Source organism: Ptiloglossa arizonensis, chromosome 1, assembly GCF_051014685.1.
Source record: "Ptiloglossa arizonensis isolate GNS036 chromosome 1, iyPtiAriz1_principal, whole genome shotgun sequence".
NCBI classification, from domain to species: Eukaryota; Metazoa; Arthropoda; class Insecta; order Hymenoptera; family Colletidae; genus Ptiloglossa; species Ptiloglossa arizonensis.
Window position 1 is genome coordinate 27,683,592 of NC_135048.1, and position 26,416 is coordinate 27,710,007.

Here is a 26,416-nt window from a genome sequence, read left to right on the forward strand (position 1 = left end):
AACGCACTTATTATCTTTAGGGACATTGTGACGCACGAATATCATTTACAGCTGGAGGTATCGAAGAGTAACGAAAAAAATCAACAAAAAGTACAGATCGTACATAATTCCTTTTGTAATTGAAATTAATAATATTCATAATAACGATGGTGGTGACGTTGGGTTATAATGACGACAACGTTCACGACGACGAAGATAATAACGGTAGCACTAGCAACGATGACAAAGATAATAGTAATAATGGAAATAACACTAAGAACATTGATAATGATATCCTTATACAGTGAATTGCTATTGTGTCGCACTATTCGGAAACGTGTATAAAAATTAAATTTAACGATTGAATCGTATAAAATGGATTCTAAAGATATACGACTACATTTACAAATAGAGTGCTTTATCCGTGCAATAATTAAGATTCTATAAGTAATGGAAATTGCGCGAGGCTGACCTTCGATCGAAATGTTTATCTCCTTCGAGTACGTTGCTTGAAGAAGCGTGCGTATCGATAAATGAAAACTTTGTTTGAATCGCGCAGTTTCGCAGCAACATGTTATAAAACGTGAACTGTAATTGTGTATGATCGTCGCTGTAATATCTACTGAGTTACGATCGTTTATCGAGCTTCCTCTCATTCGTAAGCATTGTAGACAGTGATTTTTTTCATCGGTAGTTTTTATCGAAAAGAAACTAAATTGGAATAGGCCTGAATTTGATGGAGAGAGGGGAGGGGGGATAGCGTAGAGAAGCTGTAGCCGTAATAGTCGTAGTTTTACGTCCGTTGTAACATCGTGCACCGACCACATTTCGCAGCGAGACGATTAAGACGTATGTACAAAACTAGAAACAAATTCGAGAGAGAAAAAGAGAGAGAAATAGAGAGAGAAAAAAAAAAGAAACAAAAATCGTAATACAGTTTTTAGTTAGACTTTCATCGATTTCAAATTCTGATTAAAATGGGGAAAGTAAACATTGTTTGTATCGTCATTAATAGCTTAAGCGATTTAACAGTTCGTATGTCGAAGAATCTACGATTATACCGTTGCACGAACGTTTAATCTCCAGAACGAAAAGAATCACAAAGGTTGGAGAATCGCGTTACGTTCAAAGATCGTTAGATGCAGAGTACAATGTAAGAATCGCTATTGCTGAAATTAGTGTACGAAAATGCTAGTTGATCAAGAAATAAAACCATCGTTTGATCGACACTGGTCATTGTGGATCCTTATATCTAACTTATATACATCTGGTAGCATGCACACGTAACGCGCACGCACTGTATTATATAATTTGTTAACCTTTCGAGTGTGAATTTAAACAATATATTACAGAATTTTCGATAAGGCTATGTACACGTAGCGGAGGGCTCGACGAACGTTTTTTTAAAAGCGTTCATTTCCGTCGCTTTGGTATGTACAACTGATGTATTTGTTGGAACGCTTTCGAAACATCGACGTTTAAACGGGGCTGATTATTGCGCGTCAATAACGGTAAACGCAAAATACCAAGCTCTCTCGTTTGGTACGGAAACCTGACCAATGCGCGAAAGTGAAGAAGAATATATCTTTTCCAATCGTTCGGTCGCCGAGAATTCTGATTGAACCTACCGACGAATTTGCACCGAATTCGGTCGCAACTTTCGGACCAGGTCGTGCTGCGCCCACAAATGTTTAGAATACAATGTTGATACACGGCCCGGTGAGCCGTATCCGTGTAACGCGCGCGTGACAGTTTCAATCATTCGTGGAAGAATACTCTCCCTTCTCGTCCGGGTAAAGCTAGTCAACCGAATCCGAAGGGCCCTGGCCCCAACGGGACTTAACTCTTGGTGATTTGTTTGAAACGGTGGTGACGGTACACTCGTCGTTTGCCTTCCGTTTGATGCTCAATACGATTCCGCTCTTTGGAACGAACTTGGAACGAGAGGACATCGCCTTTGACGCGTTGCTTTCCACATTTGGCGGGGTGGACGGGAATGGGGGGAAATCCTCGTCTTCTAGACCAGGAGGTTTCGGTTGTTCGGGGGCCAGGTTACGCTTGAAGGTTTCCGGGAAAGGGTTTTTATACGTGGTACTCTCGTAGGGAGAGTCTGTCGCCGAGGCTAAACCTGAGAGATTCGTGGACATCGGTATTACCGCTGGAGGGGAAGTTCCTACTATCGCTGGAAGAGCTGGAGTCGTGGATATAGGCGGCTGGGTGAGTGTTTCGGTCACTGGTGAACCCGATGATGCTACCGCAGCCGATGCGGCCGCTACGGCGGCCAATTCCTCTTCCGCTTTCCTGATCAAATCCAAGTCGCTCAACGAACTCAGAGTGCTCTTACTTTCCTTGTCCTTCGAGATCGACTCACGATGATTGGTCGTGTCCAGCGACAATTTTTCGGTGCTGGTTTTGCTCGTTCCGCCGACTGAAAGTTTGATAGGAGACGGTGAAGAAGTATACTTTTCCGAGTTCTGGTAAATCGAGGAGTTGACGGTGGTTAAAAATGTGGCACTGGGCTTGGATGGTAAATACGGGTCTACTTTCGAGCTCTCCTGTCGCTTCACGTTCGCCAATATCTCTTGCAAGTTTGGCGGTATAGTGATATTCGATACTTTGTCGAGAATCGGCTGGGTGAATTTTGAAATACCCGGGGGTGGTGGCGGTGTAAACGATCTTGTATCCGGGGGACTGTACGCTTCCTCGCTCTCGTCACCGGCCGGTGGGTCCAGCCCTAAACCCTAAAATAAACAAAAAAACAAGAATAGCTGTAATATACAATCGCCAGGTTTTATCACAACAACTGGCTACACGTAAAATATATTTTGTTTTTGTTCCCCTTCTCTTTTCCTTCGGGTATAATTATATGTACGTATATACACACATGCATACATATATGTATATACAGATATATACGTATGTACATATATAACAGAGTGTACACCCCCACCATTCGTTCCTCAAAAGTAAGGGATAATAATCATGCGTTTGCGGCAGGTTGGACTTTTTCGACTTTAATTAGGGGAAAAAAAAAAGATCATTGCTTTTTCGAAATATCCCTTGCCCCCCGATCTCCCGTTCTGCCACCGCCCTGCGTTGTTCCGTACTCGATCAGTGGTTCGACCGAGGGATTCGATCGATTCGAAGAAAAAGAGAAACCTCAAGAATGAGAAGGGAATGGAGCTACTGACAGATTTCTACCTCGCGTTAAACTCTCGATATTTCGCTCGTCGTTCTTCCTTCTTAAAATAAACGCGATCAAATACCGGGACGGGTACTTAACAATTTCCTCCTCGTACTTGCCACGGATAAACAGAGACTCGAAGCGAGAACATGCGCGGCTTGTTTTGAATCGAAGAGAAAGAAATGTTCCCGGGCACGCGATAGACGGACGCATAACCGTGAAGATAAAAAAAAAAGAGAGAGAGAGAAAGATATATATATATAGAAAGACGGAGAAAAATAAAAATGATTTAAAAATGAGAGAGAGAGAGAGAGAGAGAGAGAGAGAGAGAGAGAGAGAGAGAGAGAGAGAGAGAGAGAACCAGCAAGAAGTTTTTACGCATGAAGTAAGAACCTGAGCAGCTCGAGGATAGGAATAGGATACCATGGGTAAATTGAAATCAATTTTATTTACAATAGGACAATAGGAGAAACAATAACAATCGATGTTGTAAAAAATAAATCTTGTTAAAATTCTCACCGGCAAAGTGGGCGTTGATTCACCGAGAAACGACGAACTAATGCTTTGTATTTGTTGCTTCTGTTCTTCGATTTGTCTGTTGAGCTCTTCCATTTTCCGTTGTAGATCGTTGGAATTTTTACTGGAAGAAATAATACCGTTATCGATCGCGGTCCCGTCGATACTCATCGACATTGACATCGATGGTATCGCAGCGGCCGTCGAGCTGGTCGAGGAAGAGGTTCGCATATCAAGATCGATCTGTTCCTCGTCCATCTGACCGGGGCTGTAGGGTTCGTCGCCGTCGTCGTCGAGCGGTGCTTTGCCTGGCGACGAGGTGAGATCGATCTTCGAGGACAATTCTGGAACGATTTTGCATATAGCCGCGGTGTCGAGTAACGTGCCCCTCGACATCCCTATATGTGCCCTGTTCAATGTGTCCAGGGTAGTTTGGGTCACCGGTAGTTGCTTCTCCTTCGCGGAGTCGGTCGTGGTTTTGAGATAGACATTGGTGACGGTGGTCGGTGCTGGGGACGAAGACGACGACGACGACGAAGACGACGAGGAAGAAGCAACGAGGGTCGGTGTCGTCGCGGAGGTGATCGTGGCGGTGATCATCGTCGTCGTGTTGGAGATGCTGGCCTTGTCTTTCGAAGCGGCCACCAACGGTGGTGTGTAGCTACGATCGGTGTCCTTCTTCGCCAGTTTCATCGGTATGGTCGAGGACGAGACACCGGCGAATCGTTTCCTCTTGTTGCGTACGATTATACCCAATAACAGATGAGGTCTGTGCTCCTCGAAACCGGGTCCGTTCAGAGGCAACAGAACCGGTGGTATTGTGCTTTGACTCGAGAAAGGCATTATGTAAAAGTCCTTGATATTCTTGGAAACATTACCAACCACGCCGAGACGGCTCCTGCTGTTCAGATAGCTGTACAGTGTTATATACGGTATTTTTTCCTCGTCGTTGGCTGCGGTGAGACGAATCACCAGGATCTCCTTCGATCCGGTTTTCTTCATCTTCGAGATGTAGTCCCAAACGGTCTCGTGACTTATTCTACCGACAACGTCGACGGTGTCGGGAAGATCGTCCATCAGGTCCTTGGCGTGGCCGCTGACTTCCTGCGCGGTGATGAAAAATTTCGCGACGTCCACCATGTTGACGAAACCTCGCCACACCGTTTGCCATCCACCTTTCGGGATGTCCCTCTCGACGGTGACCGGTTCTTGCTCCCTTTCTCGGTCGATTTCATCGTTGATGTCCGGTGTTTTGATCGTCACGGTGGAGGTTGGCTCCCTGTCGGAGACGTCCGAGTCGTTTCCATCGATGGTGTTCGTGGTGGCTTCGTCCTCGATGTGACGCCAGAGACGATCCTCTATCGACTTCTCCGACGATCCTCCCGCCGAGCCGGTCGGTTCCTCTTTTTTGTCCAAGTCGTCGTCCCTTTTGTCGATGTCCTTCAATTCGCTGTAAAGGAACAGCCCGCTACGACTTCGAGAATTATTCTCGTTGCCTCTGTGCCGTTCACGTTCCCTGTCCTTTTGCTTGACCTTCTCTTTATTGCCACGCTCCCGTACTTTCGATTTTTCCCGTTCCCTGGTTCTCGATCGGTCTCGGTCTCTTTCCCTGTCGCGTTCCTTCCCCTTCTCACGGTCCCTTTCCCTTTCACGTTTGCCCTCCTTGTCCCGAGACTTTCGTTCTCTGCTCTTTTCTCTGGTCTTGCTGCGTTCCCTGTCGTCCCTGCCGTGCTTGTGTCTGGTTCTGCTGGTACTCCTCTCGCGCCTACCTTTCGAACGACCCTCCTTCTCCCTTCCCCTTTCCTTACCGCCTTTCTCTTTCTCCCGACCCCTGTCCTTCTCCTTGTCCTTCCTCCTCTTGTCGTCGAAGCTCTTCAACTTCTTCGTGTCCTCCGTCGCTCTCAAACTTCTGTTCTCGTCGTTCATTCTCTCCATCTCCTTCTCCATATCGTCCACCGTCGATGTTATACTGTCAGCGCTGTTCAACGCGGTCACGATATCCTGTACAGGTGTTTTAGGATCGACGTGATCGATGCCGCCGTCGTTCTCAATAATTTGCTCACCTTTGTGAGTTTTCACGACGATCGACTTGGCCTGCGCCATGAGATCCAACTCGTTTTTCTTTATCATTTCTAATTGATGTTTCGTTTCCTTTTCGCGCCATTCGGCCAGCTCTTGCGACGCCATTTCGTCGGGACTTAGTCTCACCACAGCGTCAGGTGTTAGCGATCTGTCGGCAATCTTTCGAAACAACGTTAAATTTTTCGTGTCCTTTATATTGAACACGAGACTTCTGTACTTGGCTTTGTATTTCGCTCCGGTGTCCTTGAAATATTTGTACAACTCCAACTCGATATTGAACGCTAGATCAGCGATCTCCTCGTCGGTCAGCTTCAAGTCATCGGTTTCTTTTATACGACTCGATAACAGCTCCGTTAAAGTTTTTCGTATGTTCAACCTTATGGGTTCGGTTTCGGGTTTCCTCGTGGGACTTGGCTTTATCGGTACTTTCGACTGTACAGCCGGTTGTTTTGGTTCTTGCTTCTTCACATTCAGTGCTGGCTTCGGCGACGCTACAGCCTGTTGCTTCGACTGTACCTGATTAATAATTTTCGGTGCTGTCGCCTTCAGTATCAAAGGACTTTTGTCTACCTGAGTGAGCAACGTTTGTTTCATCTGTATCGTCTTCGCGTGCAGTGGTTGAGCTTGCTGCTGCTGTTGTCCCCCGCCAGAGATTATTGTAAATTTTTTGTTCCCCGCGGTCAAAATCATTTGCTTCGAACCTGGCACTTTTGTGTATGTCACCTTTGGAACATTTTGTCCCTTTCCAGGTGACAGTATTGTAGTTTTCCCCTTAAAACACACCGTTTCAATGATTTAACGCATTAACATTGTCTGGAAAGAATACTAAAACTGTACAATCGAAGAGGAAACTTGTATACTTACTGCTTTGCCAGGTACTTGCGTATGAATAGTAGTAATCGTTTTTCCTACTTGCAATGTACCAAGATTATTCGCCCCAACCACCTCGAATGTGGGATTTTCTTTCAACCACATACGCAAAGTTGATCTTGTTGGAGCATCGGAACCTAAAATTTCTCTTTTACTTTGTGGTCCGTAGTTATAACAGTTATAATTTATTATGAGCATCATTAACTCACCGCTTAATATTTTTCCCGTTTTTCTCTCAAAGACTATCACTCTAGCCTCAGGCTTAGGCTTAGAGGCAGCGTCAAACGGCGACAACTTTGTTATTTTCGGACTTGGTGTTGGTACCGGTGATGGTTTATCTTTGGTCAGAGTTTCTTGAGCGTGTGCGAGTATACAGGCATCGGAACAATAAATGCTGGAGTTCCTGGCTTCTTTTTTACAAACGACGCATTGCATGCCGCTAGAATATTGAACACTACCATAATCGGAAGCAGAAGGAACCAAAGACGATGTTTCTCCGATAACTGATGTTTGATTAGGCGAGCTAAGATTTTTTAAAACAATAGAGTTGTCAGGCGTAGCGTCCGATTGAATGCGCTGTTTTCCAGAAGCAATCTGCATGCTTGCCTTAGTTTTCAGCTCTTCGTCCTTCTTCTTTGAACAATTTGGACAAACCCATTCTATTCCTTTTTCTTCCATTTGTTGACCTAGAGAAAATAAGTGAAAATTAACGTACATTTTACATTGTCACCGGTACACGTCTGAAGGATGCATACAACTTGCCGAACTTACCCATGGCTTTGCTAACATGTACGCATTTTCCATGGAACCAATCTTCGCAAACATCGCAACAAATCATGAAACGATTATTGTGCGGTCGCTTGCATATACACCAAAGTCGGTCGGGATCATCTTCTGAATCCGAATTATCGTCCTCTTCCTCTTCCTCTTCTTCTTCCTCTTCTTCCTCAACTCCTTCGTGCTTACGTTCATCTTCCTCTTCTTCCTCCACCTCATCTCCCCTTTCTTCCATCATTTCCTCGTTTTCATTATCTTCATCTTGGACTACGTTCAAGCGAGTTTCGTTTTTCATAGATCTTTGTTGTGCTGCTTGTATACTATAAGTATTGATAAATATTATCGAGTATAATTATTTTAATTGTCTTGTGCTGAAAATAATAATCGATTTTTCTTAATCAGCCTGGACGCTCACCTGAACTTTTCTATTCGTTTAACAGTATTGAATGTTTTTTGAGCAGGTTCAACCTTTGCTTGTAACCGCTTGCTTCTAGTAGCCGGTGCCTCGATAGGAGGCAAAGTAATCACTCGTCCGCCACGAATAATCTGAATAGGTTCCTTCTCCTCCTTCAAAGACTTCTTTACTGATTCCCTAGCTACGTTTGTAGTTGTTGTTGTTGCCATAACCGTTGTCGGGTTCGTCATGGCTGCAGTCACGATTGTCGCCGTGACAGTATCCAAAGTTTTAGTGGCCTCTGGCTCGGATGTGAGCAGAGACGGAACAAGCGTATTATTTGCAGGCAATGATTCGGACGCTACACTTCCTCCTTGTTCGACAAGCGCAGTCTACAGTATTAGAAAAAAATGAGAAAATATATTATAATTTTGTCTTCTAAATACAATTTCAAGAAAACAATATTGAAACTCTTGAATAATATATTCGTAAGTTGTGCATTTTAAAATAAAAATAAAAATTTGTAATACATGTTCGGCCAAATCAACTCCGAGTTCCTCTTGTAACAACAATGCTTCGGCTAGTAGTTCCTCTTCGTGTTTACTAGCTTCCATTTCCAATGTAGCTAACAACTGGTCCTCGCCTTCGATGCCACCTAAGAAAAATTCAGAATTAATTTACATAAATTGTCATTTGTAATCGAAAAATGAACAAAAATGTTACCTTTTTAAAAAAAGAAACTCACCTGATTCTAAAGTAGGCTGTAATTCCTGCGGTACATTAGCTTTTACCGCAGGTTTAGATACCTCTTCGTTTACTTGTACCAAGGAATCACTATTTTCTCTCTTTTCCGTAGTGATGTGAGATTCTGAATGTGGAACTCTCTCGGAAGACGTAGACACAACAATACCTTTTGCAGTAATATTCGATGGTAAGTTAGAATTTTCGATAAGTTTGGAGTGCGTACGTACATACGCATGAAAATGTTAAACAAACCTGAACGACTCGATGATGCTGATGACGCTGATGATGCCGACGACGACGAAGACGATGAAGACGACGACGACGATGACGACGATAACGATTGCGCCACTGACGTAAAAGTACCTGCAGTGCCCGAGGATGCAATACCCGCAGGTGGTGTCGTGGAAATTAAAGATGTCACTACGTTGTCTTGAATTTTCGAATCACCGTTTGAACCGACCCGACGAATAATGTCTGGAGTCGAAAAAAGTGCAGGACCTAAACTGTCTACTATATATGCCGGTGATTTACGAGTCTCTTTCTTTGGGTGTTTTTTCGAACCTGAAAGAAAATCTTTAATCGGAAATATCTAACTGCGCAAGTGTTATAAACTACGTTCATATTAACTAACCATCCAAAATTTTGTTCTCCGTTGCTTTCCCAGGATCTATTTCAATTTTCGTAACAGTGTCCCACCCGTCGGATTTTCTTTTCTCTTTTTTCACGTCGCAAGGTTTCATTTTCGATGTTGCAGCGGGCGATGGTACTTTTGCCGACTGTTGCTGCTGCTGCTGCTGCTGTTGTAATTGTGATGTTTGATTCGGAATCACGGCTGGTTGTTGTGTCGGAGACACTTGCGGCATCGTACTCTTAATTTGAGTGATCGGTACATTTGATGTTATGGCTTTAGCAGTTATCGGGACTTGAACCAACTTGCCATCTTTGGTTGCAAAGAACTTGGTTCCAGCTTGGCTCAAAAATTTCCCCTTAGGAAGCATCACTTGCTTCTTTAGGCCCATGGTTTTAAGATCGTTCGGCTTCATAAGCACTTGCTTTTGCACGAATGTAACCTTCTGATTACTCTTTCCTTGTCCAGGTTTTGTAAGAATCATATCGCCTTTGATCATATTGGCATTAATCAAATTCGCTTTGACCTGATTTGTTGTTTGTAACGGTTTCTCAAATGCAACTGACGTATCCTCATTCATGATTGCGGATGAATCGACGCGTTGTGATTCTTCTTTTCTTCTTCCTACACCAGCCTTAAATTGTCTTTTACCTCTAACAAGACCAAATCCTCCTAAATGAAGAGAAGGAACAAAACATATTTAATGGGTTGTTAAAATATGCGAATTTCTAAATTATAGTGTGTTCCATGTATTGTTGATAATAATCACACAATATCAAGTAATTACACCACTGTCTTACCTGCTTTATCATCTTTGTCTGGACTCTTCATAGCGTTTACAGCTGCAGCCATTTCCATATCTAATCGACGAACTTGTTCCATATCCATATGTTTGTTGGGTCCTCTTCTACGAGTAGCCGCCATACTACCTCCTCTGGTAGTGAGACCTTTTCTACCACCTCTAGCTCTTACACCGCCTCTTCTCGGGCCTCGTGGTCCAAAATCTGAATCATTGTCGGATGGTTCCGATTCAGATGATTCGGTGGATGACGATGACGGTTCTTCTTCATCCTCATCATTAGATCTTCCTTGGTCTGATAAAAGAAAAGAACTAATATTGTACTGCTACTTCTTCTACAAACTATAAATGCTTCCATGTACATAAAATGGATTTGATACAACTAATAAAAAACACAGAATAATTACGTTTTCCAATTCCTTGGTGCAGTGCTCCCGACAAATTTCTCGATGCCGGGTGTCCAACAGATTTAGGTGTAGTCATTATATTCATGGATGATCTTGAATTATTAGACGCAGCTACAGAAGCAGGTGCGACATTTTTCCGTGGACGACCTACCGGTTTACTCTGGAATAAATAACATATCGATTAAACATCAAATTTCCAGCAGTAAATCGTACGAGTAATTCATATAGTATACTCACAGTTTTTGTAATAACCTTCGCCTTTGTTGGAGCTATACTTTCTGTCTCTACAGCAGGTGATACTGTATTGGATGCTGCATGAACTGGTGAAAGTTGACGCGTGTATTGCAAAGTATCACCAGTAGTGGGTGAATCAGTAGTAGGTAAAGGATCCCTTGGTTTTGGATCAGATGGCGATGATCTGCTTGTATAGCAATGATCCAATTCAACGCTGTACCTTATAGAATTCTGTTGTTCCTCCACCGTTAACATATCTGCAAAATGTAATCGTAAAATGAATATATTATACTGTTACTAGTATAATGTTAGGGTAGTATTGTAAACAAATACTGTTTGAATAGTAAGAATAACAATATTGTTAATATTACTTTCAAGTTGACATAAGGATAACAACAGTACCAAGCATTGCTGTAACATTTTCTCCAAGAATTTGCTTTGCCTCTTCACTTTGTAAAGCTGTCTCTAATCTTTCTAGTTGCTCCGGATCCATTTCCATAAAAGGGTCAACGAAGCTGCTACTGTCTGTACCTGTACCTCCAGAACTTACTGTAGTCGATGTAAAAGGTGGTGGGTCTACAGTCAGTGTAATATCTCCATTTTCAGCATCTGTTTCAGATTGCCCTAGTCTAACTACGCTGACATTTGCATTGGATTGATTCACTAAAAATCAATGCAATTGACTAATACATTGGGTATTGACTAGTTTACTCGAGCAACAAGCAAAACTTACTGATTAAACTCTGCAAGGTTTCTTGGTCGACAGATATGGTACCATCATCATTGACAACAATAATCAATGTATCGTCCTTCTTTTCAGATCCGCTTTCCTGCGGCTCGATAACATAGGAGCTAGACATTTTTCTTAACCTAGAGGAAAAGTTGTAGTGTATGTTTTTAATGCAGCCGTTGCATCAAGAGTAACAATCGTAGCGTACCCGTGTCCCGAGTCGAACGTGTCCGGAAGAAAGAAAGGTTATGAGTGCCCTTGAAAGGGAAGACCGACGTTCGAACGAGCATCGAGTGTACCGGAATGGATAGGCAAAAGTCTCGATTAATTAGGCACGCTCCTGGTTAGATGGAAATTAAATCTCGCTCCTATGTGGTACAAGCCGGATGGACATCGAGACAAGTCGGGCACTACGAGTCTTTAACATTCCTCCAAAAAACCACGAAAAATTATAAAAGAATGGAACGACAAAACGCAAAAACGTGTTACTTCGTGTCGTGTTGTGTCGTTCACGTTTGTCGCGTTATTACCTAGTATGTAGATGCACGATCGCGAGAACTTTGAAGATCACAAACGTTACGCTGTTTATTAAAATTGCGGCATTAAATTGATATTAATCGATAGTAAAAAAGTTAAATACACAACACCTCTCGTGCCACACTTCGCGAGAAACATAACGTTCACGGTCAAGTAAACAGTACCGCCAAGAAGACGATAGTCGCCATTTTGTTTGAGTTAGCCAAGTAACGTTTCCCGAAAGTTTGCGCTCACCCGTCGTTGTTTTCGTCGTTACAAAGCTATTTGTGCGGAGGATTGTTTTTGTATAACTTCTTCCGCGGAATCTTCATGAAAACAACGGATCTCGCGGAAAAGTTGAACTTTCTTCAGCGATACATCGTGTTACGAATGCACTTGTGCCTTTGTGCACACACTGAGACGCTGCGCGCTTCTCGTTGCGCAACAGCAAGAAGAGCAAGGCGGTAGCGCTGTAACGCGCTAACGCATCGCGTCGAGTCACAACCGGCAGTAAGCGGTTCCCACAAATCGCTCGTAATCGTATTCGGTTTTTAGTCCATTAACATTGAATCAACTCGACGTTTATTTATCTTTCGATATCCTTCGGCAAACATTTCTATTAATACCACCTATTTGACTTCACGTACATGGTATCTAAAATTTTTAAGTGTCATTTTTTAATTCTTTTCTCTGTTAACTCTATTATTCTGCTTTGTATTAAATATCATTTGCTTTGCACTTGATGAAACATTACAGAGATTCATTTACCAAGTTGATGTTACAAGAATGACCGCAGATAACTTTTTGTCTGTATCATAAAAAATATTCATCGAACAATTGACAACTAAATTAGTGTATATTGTTCCACAAGTTTGATGGTCACGTGCAAAGTGTATAAAATGCATAATTTGTAGTATGTATTTATATACTGCAAGCGGAACAAGTATATAGTGGAATTAGAAACAAAATATATGAATGATGTATATATGTATATATATATAGAGCAGTAAAGCGCATATTGCGAGCGTACTGTAGCATATTGTACTGTTGCGTATGTATTGTGTTATGTATATCGTTCTCACGAAAGCAAGCATGGACGTGGTACGTGCTCGAACTGAGGCAGAATGAATAAAAATGTTTTGAAATCGAGGACCCAAGTTTTAGAATCGAATATAAGGTGATTTATAAAAATATTCAACAAATGGAAAACATTGAGGGCGTAGAAATTGCAAAAGATGAAAATTCAACGGAGACAAAGAAACGAAAGAGAGGAATTATATATTTATCTAAAATACCCAAATATATGAATATTGCGAAAATTCGTGAATTATTTTCAGAGTATGGAAAAATTGGAAGAATATATTTACAATTATCAGAAAATGGTTAGTTATCGAATGAAATAAGTCAAACGACATCAAAATCTATAGAAAACATAACCCCCATTCGATATTTGTGTACCTACTCACTATGTACTTTCCATAATATGCTTTTTTAAACTGTAACTGTAGCAAATGTGATATTTAATACTGTAAATAGTATTAGAAATTTATTTATCAGTATTTCCAATTATGATTACAACTGTTTATGAATCATTGTACGCTGTATTTTTGTTATTCTCAGAATTAGAAAGAAGCGGGAAAGTAAAGAAACGAAAAAAGGTTGGCGCAAAATCTTTTACCGAAGGTTGGATTGAATTTGAAAGTAAGAAAATAGCAAAATTCGTTGCGTTGACATTGAACAATACACAAATTTCAACTAGGAAGAAGAGCAAATTCTACGATGTTATGTGGAATATAAAATATCTCCCAAGGTAATAAATTGTAATTAACTTTTACAATTTAAAACACATACTTAAATAAATGCATTTTGCTTGTTAGGTTCAAATGGATTCATTTAAGCGAACGTTTAGCATATGAACGGGCAGTACATAAACAAAGGCTTAGAGCTGAAATTGCACAAGCCAAACGGGAAGCAAATTTCTTCTCTCACAATGTCGATAGGAGTAAGAAACTACGTAAGAAGCAGGAACAAAATGGAACAAGTACATTTGTACCGCCTACGATAAAACAAAGAGATACAGATGCAGAGATTAGAAGCAGAAAAGAGAATGATTCTGCAACAGACAGGACAGTTTTTTTGAAGTCTTTATTCGGATGAAATTCTTTGGTTAATTGGGAATGTACGCTAAATGGTACTTTCATAGGGAAGGAAAGATAAATTTTTTTCTAAAAATATAATTGTTGCAACGTTTGTAAACTTGCATTATTATTTTTCATCAGAACAATAAATATATTACGACTATTTCGATACGAACAGAATAAAACACATCGTCTTTACGGATGTGTTCCACGTTGTTTCAATATTTACGTCGTGCTGCGGTAGCTTTTCCAGCGTTCTGGGATCTGAAAATCAATTGGCAATGTTCGTTATAACTAATGAAAAAGTTGGAAGAGTTTGCACGAGTTAGAAGATAAAAGAATACAGAGAACTTAAAGGGTTTTTCCCACTTTTAGGACCCAAGTTTGATTAATTTTATGTATTTCTCCTAAATTCTATTACGTACAAAACTGTATCACTATTATTGTTTGTAAAGTCAAATGTTAAATAGGACTATCTTCTGTTCATAAAACAGAATGAAACGAATTTCAAATTATTTTCCTTTTCGTTTGTAACTGACAATTTTTGTCTAGACTTTGAGTGTCGTGTCTCCCAATTGTAGGAAATGCACAATCTACTGCAGAGGTTCCGTTTCCTACTTCTGGAAGACGATTTTATTTACTTGAATAGGAACAATTTTCACAGCTACTTGTAAACATATCAAATATAAATAATGAAGTCTTAAATTGTAGATAAATAAATACATATTTTTTACCAATTCAACGAAATATATTTATAAATACAAATCATATTTTAAACAATACGCAATAATATGTTAAACAAACTTATTATACGATTCTACAATACTTGGAAAACATTCCAAACAGAATTGTGGTGTTGGTAGGTATGCAGGGCAATATATCATTACTTTTTTACTCTTTTTTTTGGCTTCTAGTTCTACTTAAAGAATCCTAAGATTGTCGTAACAAGAAACGCAAGGTCGTCCGATAGTTTTCCCCTCTGCAATCGTTTTTTTTTTTTTTTATAATGTTGTACGTCAATTTACTTTCATGAGATTCAACGCGAGATTCTGACTTGTTTACAGGAGGAATATTTGACAAGAATTGTATCAAGTGGTGCGCTAGCAATTCTTCGAAAGTTGTAATTTTAATATTTTATTTTGTTACAGTTTTAGAAACTACGAAGACGTTAGTATCGCTTTACATCTTTCCTAAACGGTGTAGCGTAAGAAATAAATTAATCAAAATGATCAATGCCACGTTTTCCTTTATTAAAATCTAAAACAGCCAGAGACTCTAATTTCTGCGATCCAAGACGGCTAGGTAAATGTGATATTTATATTTTTACTTTAATAGGTAATTAAGCAAATTTTGTAAATTTAAACTCCGCACTCGTTATCGATAAACAAAGAAAAATATTGTTCCGACACGATTGCGGTCAGCTAGTTCTTCGATAATTCATTGCTTCGTGCGAATGAACATCTGTTTACCTTCGAATGGTTTCTATTAGTTGCTAAGTTACCATTTTTGTTTCCTCTTGCAACAAAAGTGGAGTTCTTGTCCGTTTTTTCGATCATTTTCCAAATTCCAACACGTGGATCGAAACTCGAATAACATCTGACATAATTCTTCGATTAAAGCGTAATGCTTTATTGGAACGAACGAAAGCTGTACAATAATAAATAAATAACTATACAGAGTCTTTGTGCATTGCATAAAAAAATTCTATTCATCTCTCTTGAACCAGAGCCGAATGAAAAATTAATTTCGAACGAACAACAATATGGCGATTGCACTCGATCGTTTCGGGGATGATTTATTTATTTCGCGAATAAATCGATCGATAATAAAATTTTTGATTTTAAGTAACCTCCAGGTCACGAAGATTTGATTTCAGCAAGTGAAATATTTATTAATAAAAATTTATCCTGCTTGCGACATCAACGTATTGGGTTGTTCGAAAAGTCATTTGTTTTTTTTTGGTGAAAATGAAACACGATTTTTTTAGAGTTTATAAACATTTTATTAAATTATATATTGTCCATTTTGGAAAACGAATTGACTTTCCGAACAATCCAATACATGACTGTACGATGCAACGTACGAGTTTCTTGCCTCAGCTCGTTTCTTTCCACACTCGATAATTACCTTTCAATCGCGAGTCCAATTCCACGAAGACGAAAACTGACGTTTGCCAAGTCTCTTAATCAAACCGCGCCGGCGGTACGCAGTACGCTCGAGAAACAAGAGTTAGGTGCGTGGTGGAGGAACGTCGTAAATTAATTTCAAGAGGGCAAAAGTGAACCTCTGAAGTCGTGGTAGTCGTAACATGGTAAAGGATCGTGGACACTAAGATCGTGAAAATTTATTACCCGCAGCTGAACGAAAACCGTGTGTATCAACAGTGGCGCGATCGTACGAAAAAAATACACGCTGATGAATAAAACGATGGATACGGTGAGCCGATCGGACCCGATGAGTCGCTCGTTTCAGCGTGAAACGGAGTGGTAGGTGTACCGAAACTTTTGACCGTTATTGTATCGCGTAGTCGACGTTCCGTGAATCGTGCGATCCGAATTAAAACGAGTCGAACGAACGAGAACGTATCGCGATTCGTCCCGTGAATTTTGCCCATCGTACGCGCGGCGATCGTAGCGCCGGGAGTAATTCAACGAAGAAAGATTCTTCCCGAGTCCGTGGCTCGCGCGGTACTCGCTCGCTATACGGTTTTACGAGTCTCGAGTCACGGAGAGGCGTGTATCTTTCCACGCGTCGAGTGTCGAATGGAATCCCGTTGGCTCGGCTAGTAGTTTTCTACCTAATTTGTAGTTGTTGACAATGGACGCTCATTAGACTCGATTGAAAGGAGCCCGAAAGGCGAAGCGAAGAAATGTCGAAGGGGGCAGCGACACCGCGGAGAGGGGGCGTGGCGGGGAGCGATGGATGGCGGAGTGGTGGGGGAAGGGGGGAGATCGAGAGAAACGAACGTCCGCGACATTCCCTCGACATTCACCGCTGACGAAACGTCGATTCCACCCCCGAGTGATCAATTGGCCCAATTTAGACCTGGTTATTTTTCCACCGATGAAAGAAGGTCAGTGTTGTCCCTTGCAACGCCACGGCGCCACGTTGTCGCCGTGTGCGCGTCGATCTCCCTATATTCTTAATTCTTATTGTCATTACCGTTAACCAGCCGGAATAAGCTCCAGCGGTGTAGGTGCGTTACAAAGGAGGACCGCGAGCCTCGATATAACCGGACGGATAACTGTTAATACGAACGACTGCGTTGACACGGAATACCGTATCGTTTTATCTTTTCTTTTTCTTTTGCATTTTTTTTCTCTCCCTTTTCCTTCCTTTTTTTTCCCCCGCGTCTCGAGCGCCGTTTCGACGAAGACGACCGACGGGGGCGCCTCGAGGCAACCACCCCGTTCTCTCTCTCTCGCTCTCTCTCTCGCGCTCACTCGCTCGCTCGCTCGCTCCCTCCGCGCTGTCGAGTGTCGCTGTACCGATTCGAAAGCGAATCGAACGTATTGGTCTCGCCCTTGTTCGCGAATCGAGTTTCCAACGAGAGTAATAAGTTGCTCGATAAGTTTTGTCATTCGATGAGGAATTGAGCTATTAGGTTCATTGTTTTATTTTTAGATGGTACTACTGTTTAACGAACATGTGTAAAGTTTCATGTAGATTTACAGTTGTTCAAAGTTGCAATGTCGTAGTATTTTTTTACTATGGAAAAAACGACGAAACTTATTGAACAACCTATTGGGTTGTTCGGAAAGTCATTTTTTTCCAAAATGGAGAATACATAATTAAATAAAATGTTTATACACTCTAAATTTTCACCAAAAAAAAAACTAAATGACTTTCCGAACGACCCAATATACAAAACTTCGCACACATTCATCAAACAATACTACCATCTTCGTTAAAAATAAAACGAACCCAATATCTCCATTTCTCATCGTATGACAAAACTGATCGAGCAACCTGTCACCACATAATTTCATCTACCAAAATCGTAGCAAGTAAACAAACCAGATAACTGTTAACTCATAGTTAACAATCGACGTATGAAAGAGACGCTGCGATCCGGAGCGCCGGTCACCGGTGACCACCGGTTAAATTCGCCAGTGTGGGCAACGAAAAAGAAAAAAGCGCGACGATCACTCCGCGAACGTCACGGTACGTTCGTCCCAGCAGGAGCTCGGTGGCCCAATTGGAAGCTCACCGTCACGACGCCTCGTTCAAGGGCGATCTAACAGTCGGATCAATGATTTTCCGTAAAGTTTGCTGCCAGGCTGGCCTCCGCGCGTTACTCGCCCGCGAACGGAAATCGCGAAACGCGTGAATCGAATGGAAACACGGAAAGGTGGCTTACATACCGATTTCGCCGCGGCGATTATTCCGCCGGGTGAAAGGGAGAACCGCAGAGGCCAAACATCGAGATTCATCTCGTATGACTCGACTCTGAATGATCTGCTTCAACGACGGTGGCAAATTCACCGCGAACGTGTACGTGTACGTGTACATGTACGTGTACGTATACGGTGTACCCGTTCGCCGCGGCACCGGTCGAACCGTGCGATTACCATGCCGCGGATACGCTCTTACGGCCGCTGCATCGTTACACGTGTCGCAAGGCCCGAGATCGCGAAACGGAAACACAATTAATCGACGCGCGAGCGGGCAGAGTGAGTGAGTGAGTGAGTAGTGAGTGAATGAGTGAGTGAGTGAGTAGTGAGTGAGTGAGTGAGTGAGTGAGTGAGTGAGTGAGTGAGTGAGTGAGTGAGTGAGTAAGAGAGAGAGAGAGAGAGAGAGAGAGAGAGAGAGAGAGAGAGAGAGAGAGAGAGAGAGAATGAGTGAGTGAGTGAGTGAGTGAGTGAGTGAGTGAGTGTGTGAGAGAGAGAGAGAATTATTTACAACGCTGGATTTTACGATAAGTCCCCGACTAATTTCTTACGATAACAATTGCACATCGCTGATGAATTATACAGAACGTTTATCTGTAACTTTTGTCACGATTTTTCCGGCGTTTGCATAATTAATCGATGCACGGATGCAAGGATGGACGGAATATTTATAACGTTAGATTTTCCGATAAGTTTCTTTTGGTAACTATTGTCCATCGGTACTGTGTTACACAGAACGTTTATCTGTAACTTTTGTCACGATTTTTCCGTCGTTTGCATAATTAATCGATGCACAGGCAAGGATGAACATTGAATTCTACGATAAGTTCCGGTTCATTTCTTCCGATAACAATTGTTCGTCGATGATGTATTTTACAGAGTGTTTTTCGTAACTTTTGTCACGATTTTTCCAATGTTAAATAATTAATGTACGGGCAGAGATGGATAGAATATTTACAACATTAGATTTTCCGACAAATTCTTTTCGATAATAATTGTTCATCGATGCTGTATTATATAGACTGTTTATCGTAACTTTTGTCACAATTTTTCCAGCGTTTATATAATTATAGAATATTTATAACATTAGATTTTCCGATAAGTTTCTTCCGATAACATTTGTACATAAGTGCCATATTTACATAATTAATATATGGACAGAGATGGACAGAATATTTATAACATTAAATTTTCCGATAAGTTTCTTTTAATAACTATTGTCCATCAGTGCTGTATTATATAAAGTTTTCGTCGTAAATATTGTCACAATTTTTCCAATGTTTACATAGGTATGAGCGGAGATATGTTCAGAATATTTATAACATTGAATTTTTCAATAAGTTTAGATAAGTTCTGATAAATTTCTTCCGATAAAAAAATTGAAATCCCTGTATTCCAAATAAGTCTAAAAAAGTGTCTATTAATAATAGTGACTTTCAAATAATCGTCAACCTAAATTGACCAACAGCTACAATGTACCAAAAACGTTGAATAGTCGATCAATTTCGATGTTCGAAGAAACGTTGAATCTCCATGGTTGAAGCACGGCGTTCGTCAGATCGGTGCAAGATGGAAACCAATATGGAGTCATGAACAAGTACTCGATACTTCTGGGAACTGCACGATGTATTTTCCGACTGGAAGCATCGCTACAAAAAAGAGAAGAAATCGTTATCAGAAGCTTGAAAACAAAAAGACAGATTAGAGCTAACAAAAGAATTATTAGCTAAGAAAAAGAAAAATTTCCATCGCAGAATTTCGAAAGATATTCTATCTATATATCTATTATAATTACTGAGATGAGGAAATCACAAGTAGAGATATTATACACGGCGTTTATCGCGTTAACGCGTTCTTTCTTTCGACATTCGAGATTTCTGGATAAAGAATCATCGAAATGTATGCTACACGTGTGTTTCACGTTGCAACGAGGGTATTTAAGAATACACAGGGACACGTTTATTAGAGTAGCTTTAATTGTAAGAAAAACCAATGTGAGGACGCGACGGGTCGAGAAAGACCCGAGGAAAATTAATTTAGAATGATACTTGCTCACGGTTCGTTGAATTGTCCTTGAATAGTGGCACTGATCGAATTTACGTAACTTACGAAAATGATCGGGGAAACGGAACAGCGAACGATCGAAGAAACACCGCGACAACGACCATGTGGGCACCTCGTTAAATGTACCCCGACTGTACGCGTATAGGCGCGCGTGTATCGTGTCGCCAGGCTAACGAGCGATCCATTATCGGTGACAAGGAAAGGGGAGAAAATAAGATCGTCTTATCGAGAGAGTCGTTTCTGGTAACCGCGACAGGAGAAAGGAGCCAAGGGGAATTGTCTAATGAAAAAACGACGGACAAAACGAACGAGCCTTGCGGCAAGGCGGGCGAAATAAAAAATTGGAGAAAATTTTTAAGCGTCTTTTCGTCAGTTCCTTGATTGATTCGCGGGATATTTAAATGTCCCGTAGTAACCCTAATAGTTAGATTTAATGGTCGGTAGGAAGTCAACGGTGCACGCGACAATTTTAAAAAATTATAGAAAATTGAGTAATGAATATTTTGCGTTGAAATTTTGCATGCTTATTCGTTTGCATTGCTATATAGACCACTGTAATATAAACCACTGTAATATAGACCATTGTTATGTAGACCACTGTAATATAGACCATTGTTATATAGACCACTGTAATATAGACCATTGTTATATAGACCACTATAATATAGACCATTGCTATATAGACCACTGTAATATAAACCACTGTAATATAGACCACTGTAATATAAACCACTGTAATATAGACCATTGTTATGTAGACCACTGTAATATAGACCATTGTTATATAGACCACTGTAATATAGACCATTGTTATATAGACCACTATAATATAGACCATTGCTATATAGACCACTGTAATATAAACCACTGTAATATAGACCATTGTTATGTAGACCACTGTACTATAGACCATTGTTATATAGACCACTATAATATAGACTATTCTTATATAGACCACTGTAATATAGACCATTGCTATATAGATCACTGTAATATAAACCACTGTAATATAAATCATTGTTAAATAGACCACTGTAATATAGACCATTGTTACATAGACCACTGTAATATATACTATTGTTATATAGACCACTGTTATTTAAACCACTGTAATATAGACCATTGTTATATATACCACTGTAATATATACTATTGTTATATAGACCACTGTTATTTAAACCACTGTAATATCGACCACTGCAAGTTGTGATCGTCCAATAATTCGTACGACTAAAAAAATTATACAACAACCCTGAGTACAGTTTCCTTCCAATTTAAGTTCTCTTCGATAACCTATACATACGTGTTAGTGCAACAGATATAATTGCACAGAAATATATACATATATACTTAGAAAGTAAATTAATTTCCAAACATTTCTATTTCGTATTAAATTTCACTATTATACACAGATTCGTTCCCTTCAATTATTTACGAATATTATATTACGAATGTCTCGTCACAAACGGTGTATAATTATCGTATTATTGTTTTTCGATCAGAGCCTGGTTCACTTAAAATTTAACCAGATTCAAGTAACTCGTAGAAAGTGGAGTCGATCTTAAAGGCTCGCCTCAGATTGGATCGCTCTGAAATTAAGATTTCGATCGAGATATCGGTATTTTCCGCTCCAAATAGTTGTTTCTCGTGGCCGATTCAGGTATCAAAAAAGTAAGTCCGTGGTAGGGAACCTCGCTTATCGTGCGTCCATGGTGAAACAGGGCGAAGCAGGTAGCGATGGTTAGTGAAGGGGGCAACGAAAAAGTGGTATCGGTGAGAAGACATAAAGAAGAAGGGATGGAAGGTAAAGAAGAGAAAGGAAAGGCAAATATGTTCGAGCTAGACGCCTAGACAGCGTGGCAGCAGCGCCGGTATTAAAATAAAAGGAGAGTAGATTCGCATTTGCACGTGCATGCAGCCGCTCGGGTGCTATACCTGCTAATGTTTCCTTCGCGTCGATATCGCGTACTTGGTATTTACGAGTTCGGCATCATCCGTTCCTAACGATCATTCGTGTACATTCTGTACTCCATTTTGGATCGTTTGGAACAGATGAGAAGGAAAATACAATAATAAATACACGGTCCGGATACGAAATGAAATACAAGTATTAACCCTACGTGTAGACACTTTGTGTACCCAATAATTTGGGATCTTGCGTTTTTTAGACAACACTTTTCAAAAATTCCTCGAAGGTCCACGAACTCGATTTTAATTACTCAAGATCTCAAATTTCGAAGTCGTTGAGTTCTCGAATCTTAGATTATTTTCGTCGAACTTTGTTTTTATTTGTCGAAAGCTCTTTTAGATTGAAGATCGTTGAGTTTTCGAATCTTCGAGATCAATAGGATATTTAACAAAAAATAAATAAAAAATTGTCTGTTCCTGTCTGTAAGAGAGTTCGTACGATCAATTTCAAGATGGTTGCGTTTTTGAGTCTTCGATTACTTTCCGTGGACACTGTTTTTATTTGTCAAAAGCTTTTTCTGGTCCAAGATCATTAAGTTTTCGAGTTTTCAAAATCAACAGGATATTTAACAATAAAAATCATCCGTTCAATGGGAGCTTGTTCGCTGAGGGTTAGGTCTGGGTTAGGTCTACTATTTTTATTTTTCAAAACCTCTCTTTGATCCAAGATCGTTGAATTTTCAAGTCCACGAGATCCCCAGGATATTTAACAATAAAAAATCGTCCATTCCACAGGAGCTTGTCTGCGGAGGGTTAGGTCTGAGTTATGTCTACTATTTTTATTTTTCAAAAACTCTCTCTGGTCGTTGAGTTTTCGAGTTTTCGAGTTCTCGAGATCACCGGGATATTTAACAATATTTCAATTTTTCAAAAGCTCACTCTGTTCCAAGATCGTTGAATTTTCGAGCCCTCAAGATCACCAGGATATTTAACAATATTTCAATCTTTCAAAAGCTCACTCTAGTCCAAGATCGTTGAATTTTCAAGTCCTCAAGATCACCAGAATATTAAACAATATTCCAATTTTTCAAAAGCTCACTCTATTCCAAGATCGTTGAGTTTTCGAGTCCTCGAGATCACCAGGATATTTAACAATATTCCAATTTTTCAAAAGCTCACTCTATTCCAAGATCGTTGAGTTTTCGAGTCCTCAAGATCACCAGGATATTTAACAATATTTCAATTTTTCAAAAGCTCACTCTGTTCCAAGATCGTTGAATTTTCGAGTCTTTAAGATCACCAGGATATTTAACAATATTTCAATTTTGCAAAAGCTCACTCTGTTCCAAGATCGTTGAGTTTTCAAATCCTCAAGATCTCCAGGATATTTAACAATATCTCAATTTTTCAAAAGCTCATTTTGTTCCAAGATCGTTTTCGAGTCTTTAAGATCACCAGGATATTCAACAATAAAAAATCGTCCGTTCCACGCCAGCTTGTCCGTGGAGGGTTAACTGTAACTTTCTTCCCATCTACCCTTGACCAGAAAAAGAACCGCGCCGCGAGCAATTCGCAACGGGGATACGCAACGTTGAACATCATTGAGTTATAATTGAGTCCCGATAGAGTCGTCGGGCACGGCCAACCGCGTTGACTATCGGTACGAGTCAATTACTGCGGAGTACGTGCCCAACTGGTCGTGGAAAGTGCATATTACGACAGAACAGAGACTTTCAATGCGTTTCGAAGAATGTTACCGGCGACGTTGTGGAAAACTCGCGGTATCCCTGTGCACACAGAGCCGCGTAACGTTAACGTGTGTACGACGTACGACGTTTCGAACCGGCGAAGTCTGTAATTTTCGTCGGAAAATATTTTGCTCGGCTATTTTCGAACGCGACCTCGTTCGATCACGGGGGGAAGTTTCGGTCTTACGATCTAGCTTCGTATCGGTCGCGAACGTTGATCGGATCACGCGTTGCTCGTTCGCCGTGAGATCGAATTCGATCGAAATAAACGGCTCATTTTTCTCCACAACGTCGATTTTTACCGTAGAGAATTATTTCATGTTTGAATTTTCACTGAAAATTATAATATTCTAATGATGGTAAACGTAACATGGGAAATTATGTATTTCGATTCGAGTAAAGGTATTACTTATTGTACCGATAGATTGTGAAGAAAATAAAACGGAGTCGTAAGAAAAGGTGAAAGTAAAAGTGGAAATTATGTATATTATGATTCGAGTAAAAGTATGAGTGGATATTATTATTCGAGTAAAAGTTAGATTGGATGTTATATGTTATGGTACGAGTAAAAGTTATATCGACGTTGGGAAACATTCTCTACGAAAATCTAAGAATTATTATTTGTTTCTTACTAACGTCTAGACAAAGTTACTAATTTTTAACTAGTATCTGGATACTGGTAGTAATTTCTCGCTTGTATCTGGATACGAGTTTCTCACCTACAGTTACATTTCCACGACGTATTTTCGTCGATCTTGATTCATTTCCCACTGTCCCTTCGTCTTATATCGAGTAGAATAATTCCGTCAATTTTAATCGCAATTTTCGCGATAAATTCGTAATTAAAGAATTTTATTATAAAAATCAATGCAAAAGAAAATTGCTACATTTCACAATTCACTTGCACCTCTTTAAACGTACTGGCGCGTACCCCTGTAAAACGCTCGGTCTTCTCTTATCGCGTACACAACCGTGCTTCGACACCCCAAATTGATTCATCGCTCGTGTACGAAGCGATTCGAACGTATTTTTCGTTAGTCGTGGGCCATACGGGGCAATTAGCACGTGTGGCCTATTGACTTCTCACCTAGTGAAACTACGTACTCGTTACGGTAGCATCCGGAGCGTCCTCCGCACCCTCGACACCCTCGCGAGACCACGTCGAGAATACGACGGCACGTGTCCCCGAGGCAATTTCTCCGTCGTTGCGTTCCACGTGTATCCTAAAATTGTCGCTGATCAACTATCTTTTGTTGTCTCTTCGACGCCCACGTATCCGTCGTCCCTTCCCTTCCACGATTCTCGAAACTCGTGGACTCTCGACTCTGACGCGCGCGCCCTCTCTCTTTCTCTTTCGACTTTGATCAACTCTCTCTCTCTCTTTCTCCTCTCTGACTCGATTCTGACGCGTTCTCTGTCTCTCTGACTTGACCCTGACGCGTGCCCTCTCTCTCCGACTCGTCACTGACGCCCTCTTTCTCTCTCTGACTCGACTCTAACGCGCTACTTCTCTGTCTCGACTCTATCGCGCTCTCTTCTTCTCTGTCTCGACTCTAACGCGCTCTCTCCCTCTCTAACTCGACTCTAACGTTCTCTCAATCTCTCTGTCTCTCTCTCTGACTCGGCCCTGACGCGCTCTCCCTCTCTGACTCGACTCTAACGCGCTCCCTCTCTCCGACTCGACTCTGATGCGCTCTCTCGACTCTAATGCCCTCTCTCTTTTTCTCTACCGACTCTAACGCCCTCTCTCTTTCTTCCTCCCGACTCTAATGCCCTCTCTCTTTCTTTCTCCCGACTTTAACACGCTCTCTCTTTACTCTAACCGACTCTAACGCTCTCTCTCTTTTTCTCTCCCAACTCTAATGCCCTCTCTCTTTTTCTCTTCCGACTCTAACGCCCTCTATCTTCTTCTCTCCCGACTCTAATGCCCTCTCTCTTTCTCTCTCCCGACTCTAACGCCCTCTCTCTTTTTCTCTCCCAACTCTAACGCGCACATTCTCTCTCTCTCTTTCTTTCTCTTACTCTACCCTGACGCGCGCTCTCTTTCCCTCTTTCTCTCAACTCTGACGCGCACCTTCCCTCTCTCTCACACACACACACACGCGCGCTCTCTCCATAGTTCTCTCTCGCGCGCAAACACGTCTCCCCGATAGCAAAGAAGAAGAAACGAACGCGAACAACCGGGGAAAATTGAAAAGGACGGAAGAAACGGATGGAAATGAAGGAAAGTTGAACGCGGTGGGCGGGGAGGGGGCCGTGCAAAAAGAAAAAAAGAAGACGTCGGCCACTCGTTACTCGCAAGGAGGA

At 41.1% G+C, this 26,416-nt stretch overlaps 3 protein-coding genes across 14 annotated transcripts in view; 1 reads left to right on the plus strand and 2 right to left on the minus strand.

Moving 5' to 3' along the window:
- Nucleotides 1-91: 91 nt before the first annotated feature.
- Pps (protein partner of snf) lies at nucleotides 92-12,313 on the minus strand. 7 transcript variants are annotated; one of them, XM_076320277.1, is made up of 17 exons: nucleotides 12,116-12,313; nucleotides 11,553-11,773; nucleotides 11,348-11,484; nucleotides 11,017-11,277; nucleotides 10,618-10,871; nucleotides 10,381-10,540; nucleotides 9,975-10,268; nucleotides 9,178-9,846; nucleotides 8,799-9,119; nucleotides 8,548-8,712; nucleotides 8,333-8,457; nucleotides 7,824-8,194; nucleotides 7,403-7,728; nucleotides 6,841-7,317; nucleotides 6,626-6,768; nucleotides 3,683-6,532; nucleotides 92-2,720 (listed from the first exon to the last, which is right to left on the minus strand). In XM_076320277.1, exons 3-17 carry the CDS (start codon nucleotides 11,472-11,474, stop codon nucleotides 1,779-1,781), a joined length of 7,485 nt encoding a protein of 2,494 aa, XP_076176392.1. In that variant the 5' UTR covers nucleotides 11,475-11,484; nucleotides 11,553-11,773; nucleotides 12,116-12,313; the 3' UTR covers nucleotides 92-1,778. The 7 variants fall into 7 exon arrangements, with proteins under 7 accessions (XP_076176392.1, XP_076176384.1, XP_076176411.1 ...); XM_076320269.1 differs by having other exon boundaries at nucleotides 11,875-12,313; XM_076320296.1 differs by lacking the exon at nucleotides 11,553-11,773.
- Nucleotides 12,063-14,735, plus strand: LOC143151313 (activator of basal transcription 1). Its single transcript, XM_076320336.1, has 3 exons — nucleotides 12,063-13,242; nucleotides 13,481-13,670; nucleotides 13,738-14,735. Exons 1-3 carry the CDS (start codon nucleotides 13,062-13,064, stop codon nucleotides 14,015-14,017), a joined length of 651 nt encoding a protein of 216 aa, XP_076176451.1. The 5' UTR covers nucleotides 12,063-13,061; the 3' UTR covers nucleotides 14,018-14,735.
- A 4,850-nt stretch (nucleotides 14,736-19,585) lies between these two features.
- Nucleotides 19,586-26,416, minus strand: part of LOC143149813 (uncharacterized) — a 49,130-nt gene continuing 42,299 nt past the window's right edge. For 5 of the 6 annotated variants that reach the window (XR_012992888.1, XR_012992887.1, XM_076317523.1 and 2 more), the window contains exon 2: nucleotides 19,586-20,038. Coding sequence is in view for 4 of the 6 variants with exons in the window: in XM_076317523.1 (XP_076173638.1) it covers nucleotides 19,858-20,038 (181 nt within the window). In the remaining 2 variants the exon portion in view is untranslated. Of the gene's footprint in view, nucleotides 20,039-25,196; nucleotides 25,333-26,416 lie in introns of all 6 variants that reach the window. The other variant, XM_076317512.1, reaches the window with a different exon arrangement.

What these genes read in the sequence shown, in the direction of transcription:
- Pps (XM_076320296.1), bottom strand. Translation starts at nt 11,474, where the DNA reads ATGTCTAGCTCCTATGTTATCGAGCCGCAGGAAAGCGGATCTGAAAAG. An exon ending in AGCATCATCGAGTCGTTCAG is followed by an intron (nt 8,713 to 8,798) that starts GTTTGTTTAACA and finishes TTACTGCAAAAG; the next exon opens with GTATTGTTGTGTCTACGTCT. An exon ending in CGCAAGTACCTGGCAAAGCA is followed by an intron (nt 6,533 to 6,625) that starts GTAAGTATACAA and finishes GTGTGTTTTAAG; the next exon opens with GGGAAAACTACAATACTGTC.
- LOC143151313 (XM_076320336.1), top strand. Translation starts at nt 13,062, where the DNA reads ATGGAAAACATTGAGGGCGTAGAAATTGCAAAAGATGAAAATTCAACG. An exon ending in TTTACAATTATCAGAAAATG is followed by an intron (nt 13,243 to 13,480) that starts GTTAGTTATCGA and finishes TGTTATTCTCAG; the next exon opens with AATTAGAAAGAAGCGGGAAA. An exon ending in AATATAAAATATCTCCCAAG is followed by an intron (nt 13,671 to 13,737) that starts GTAATAAATTGT and finishes TTTGCTTGTTAG; the next exon opens with GTTCAAATGGATTCATTTAA.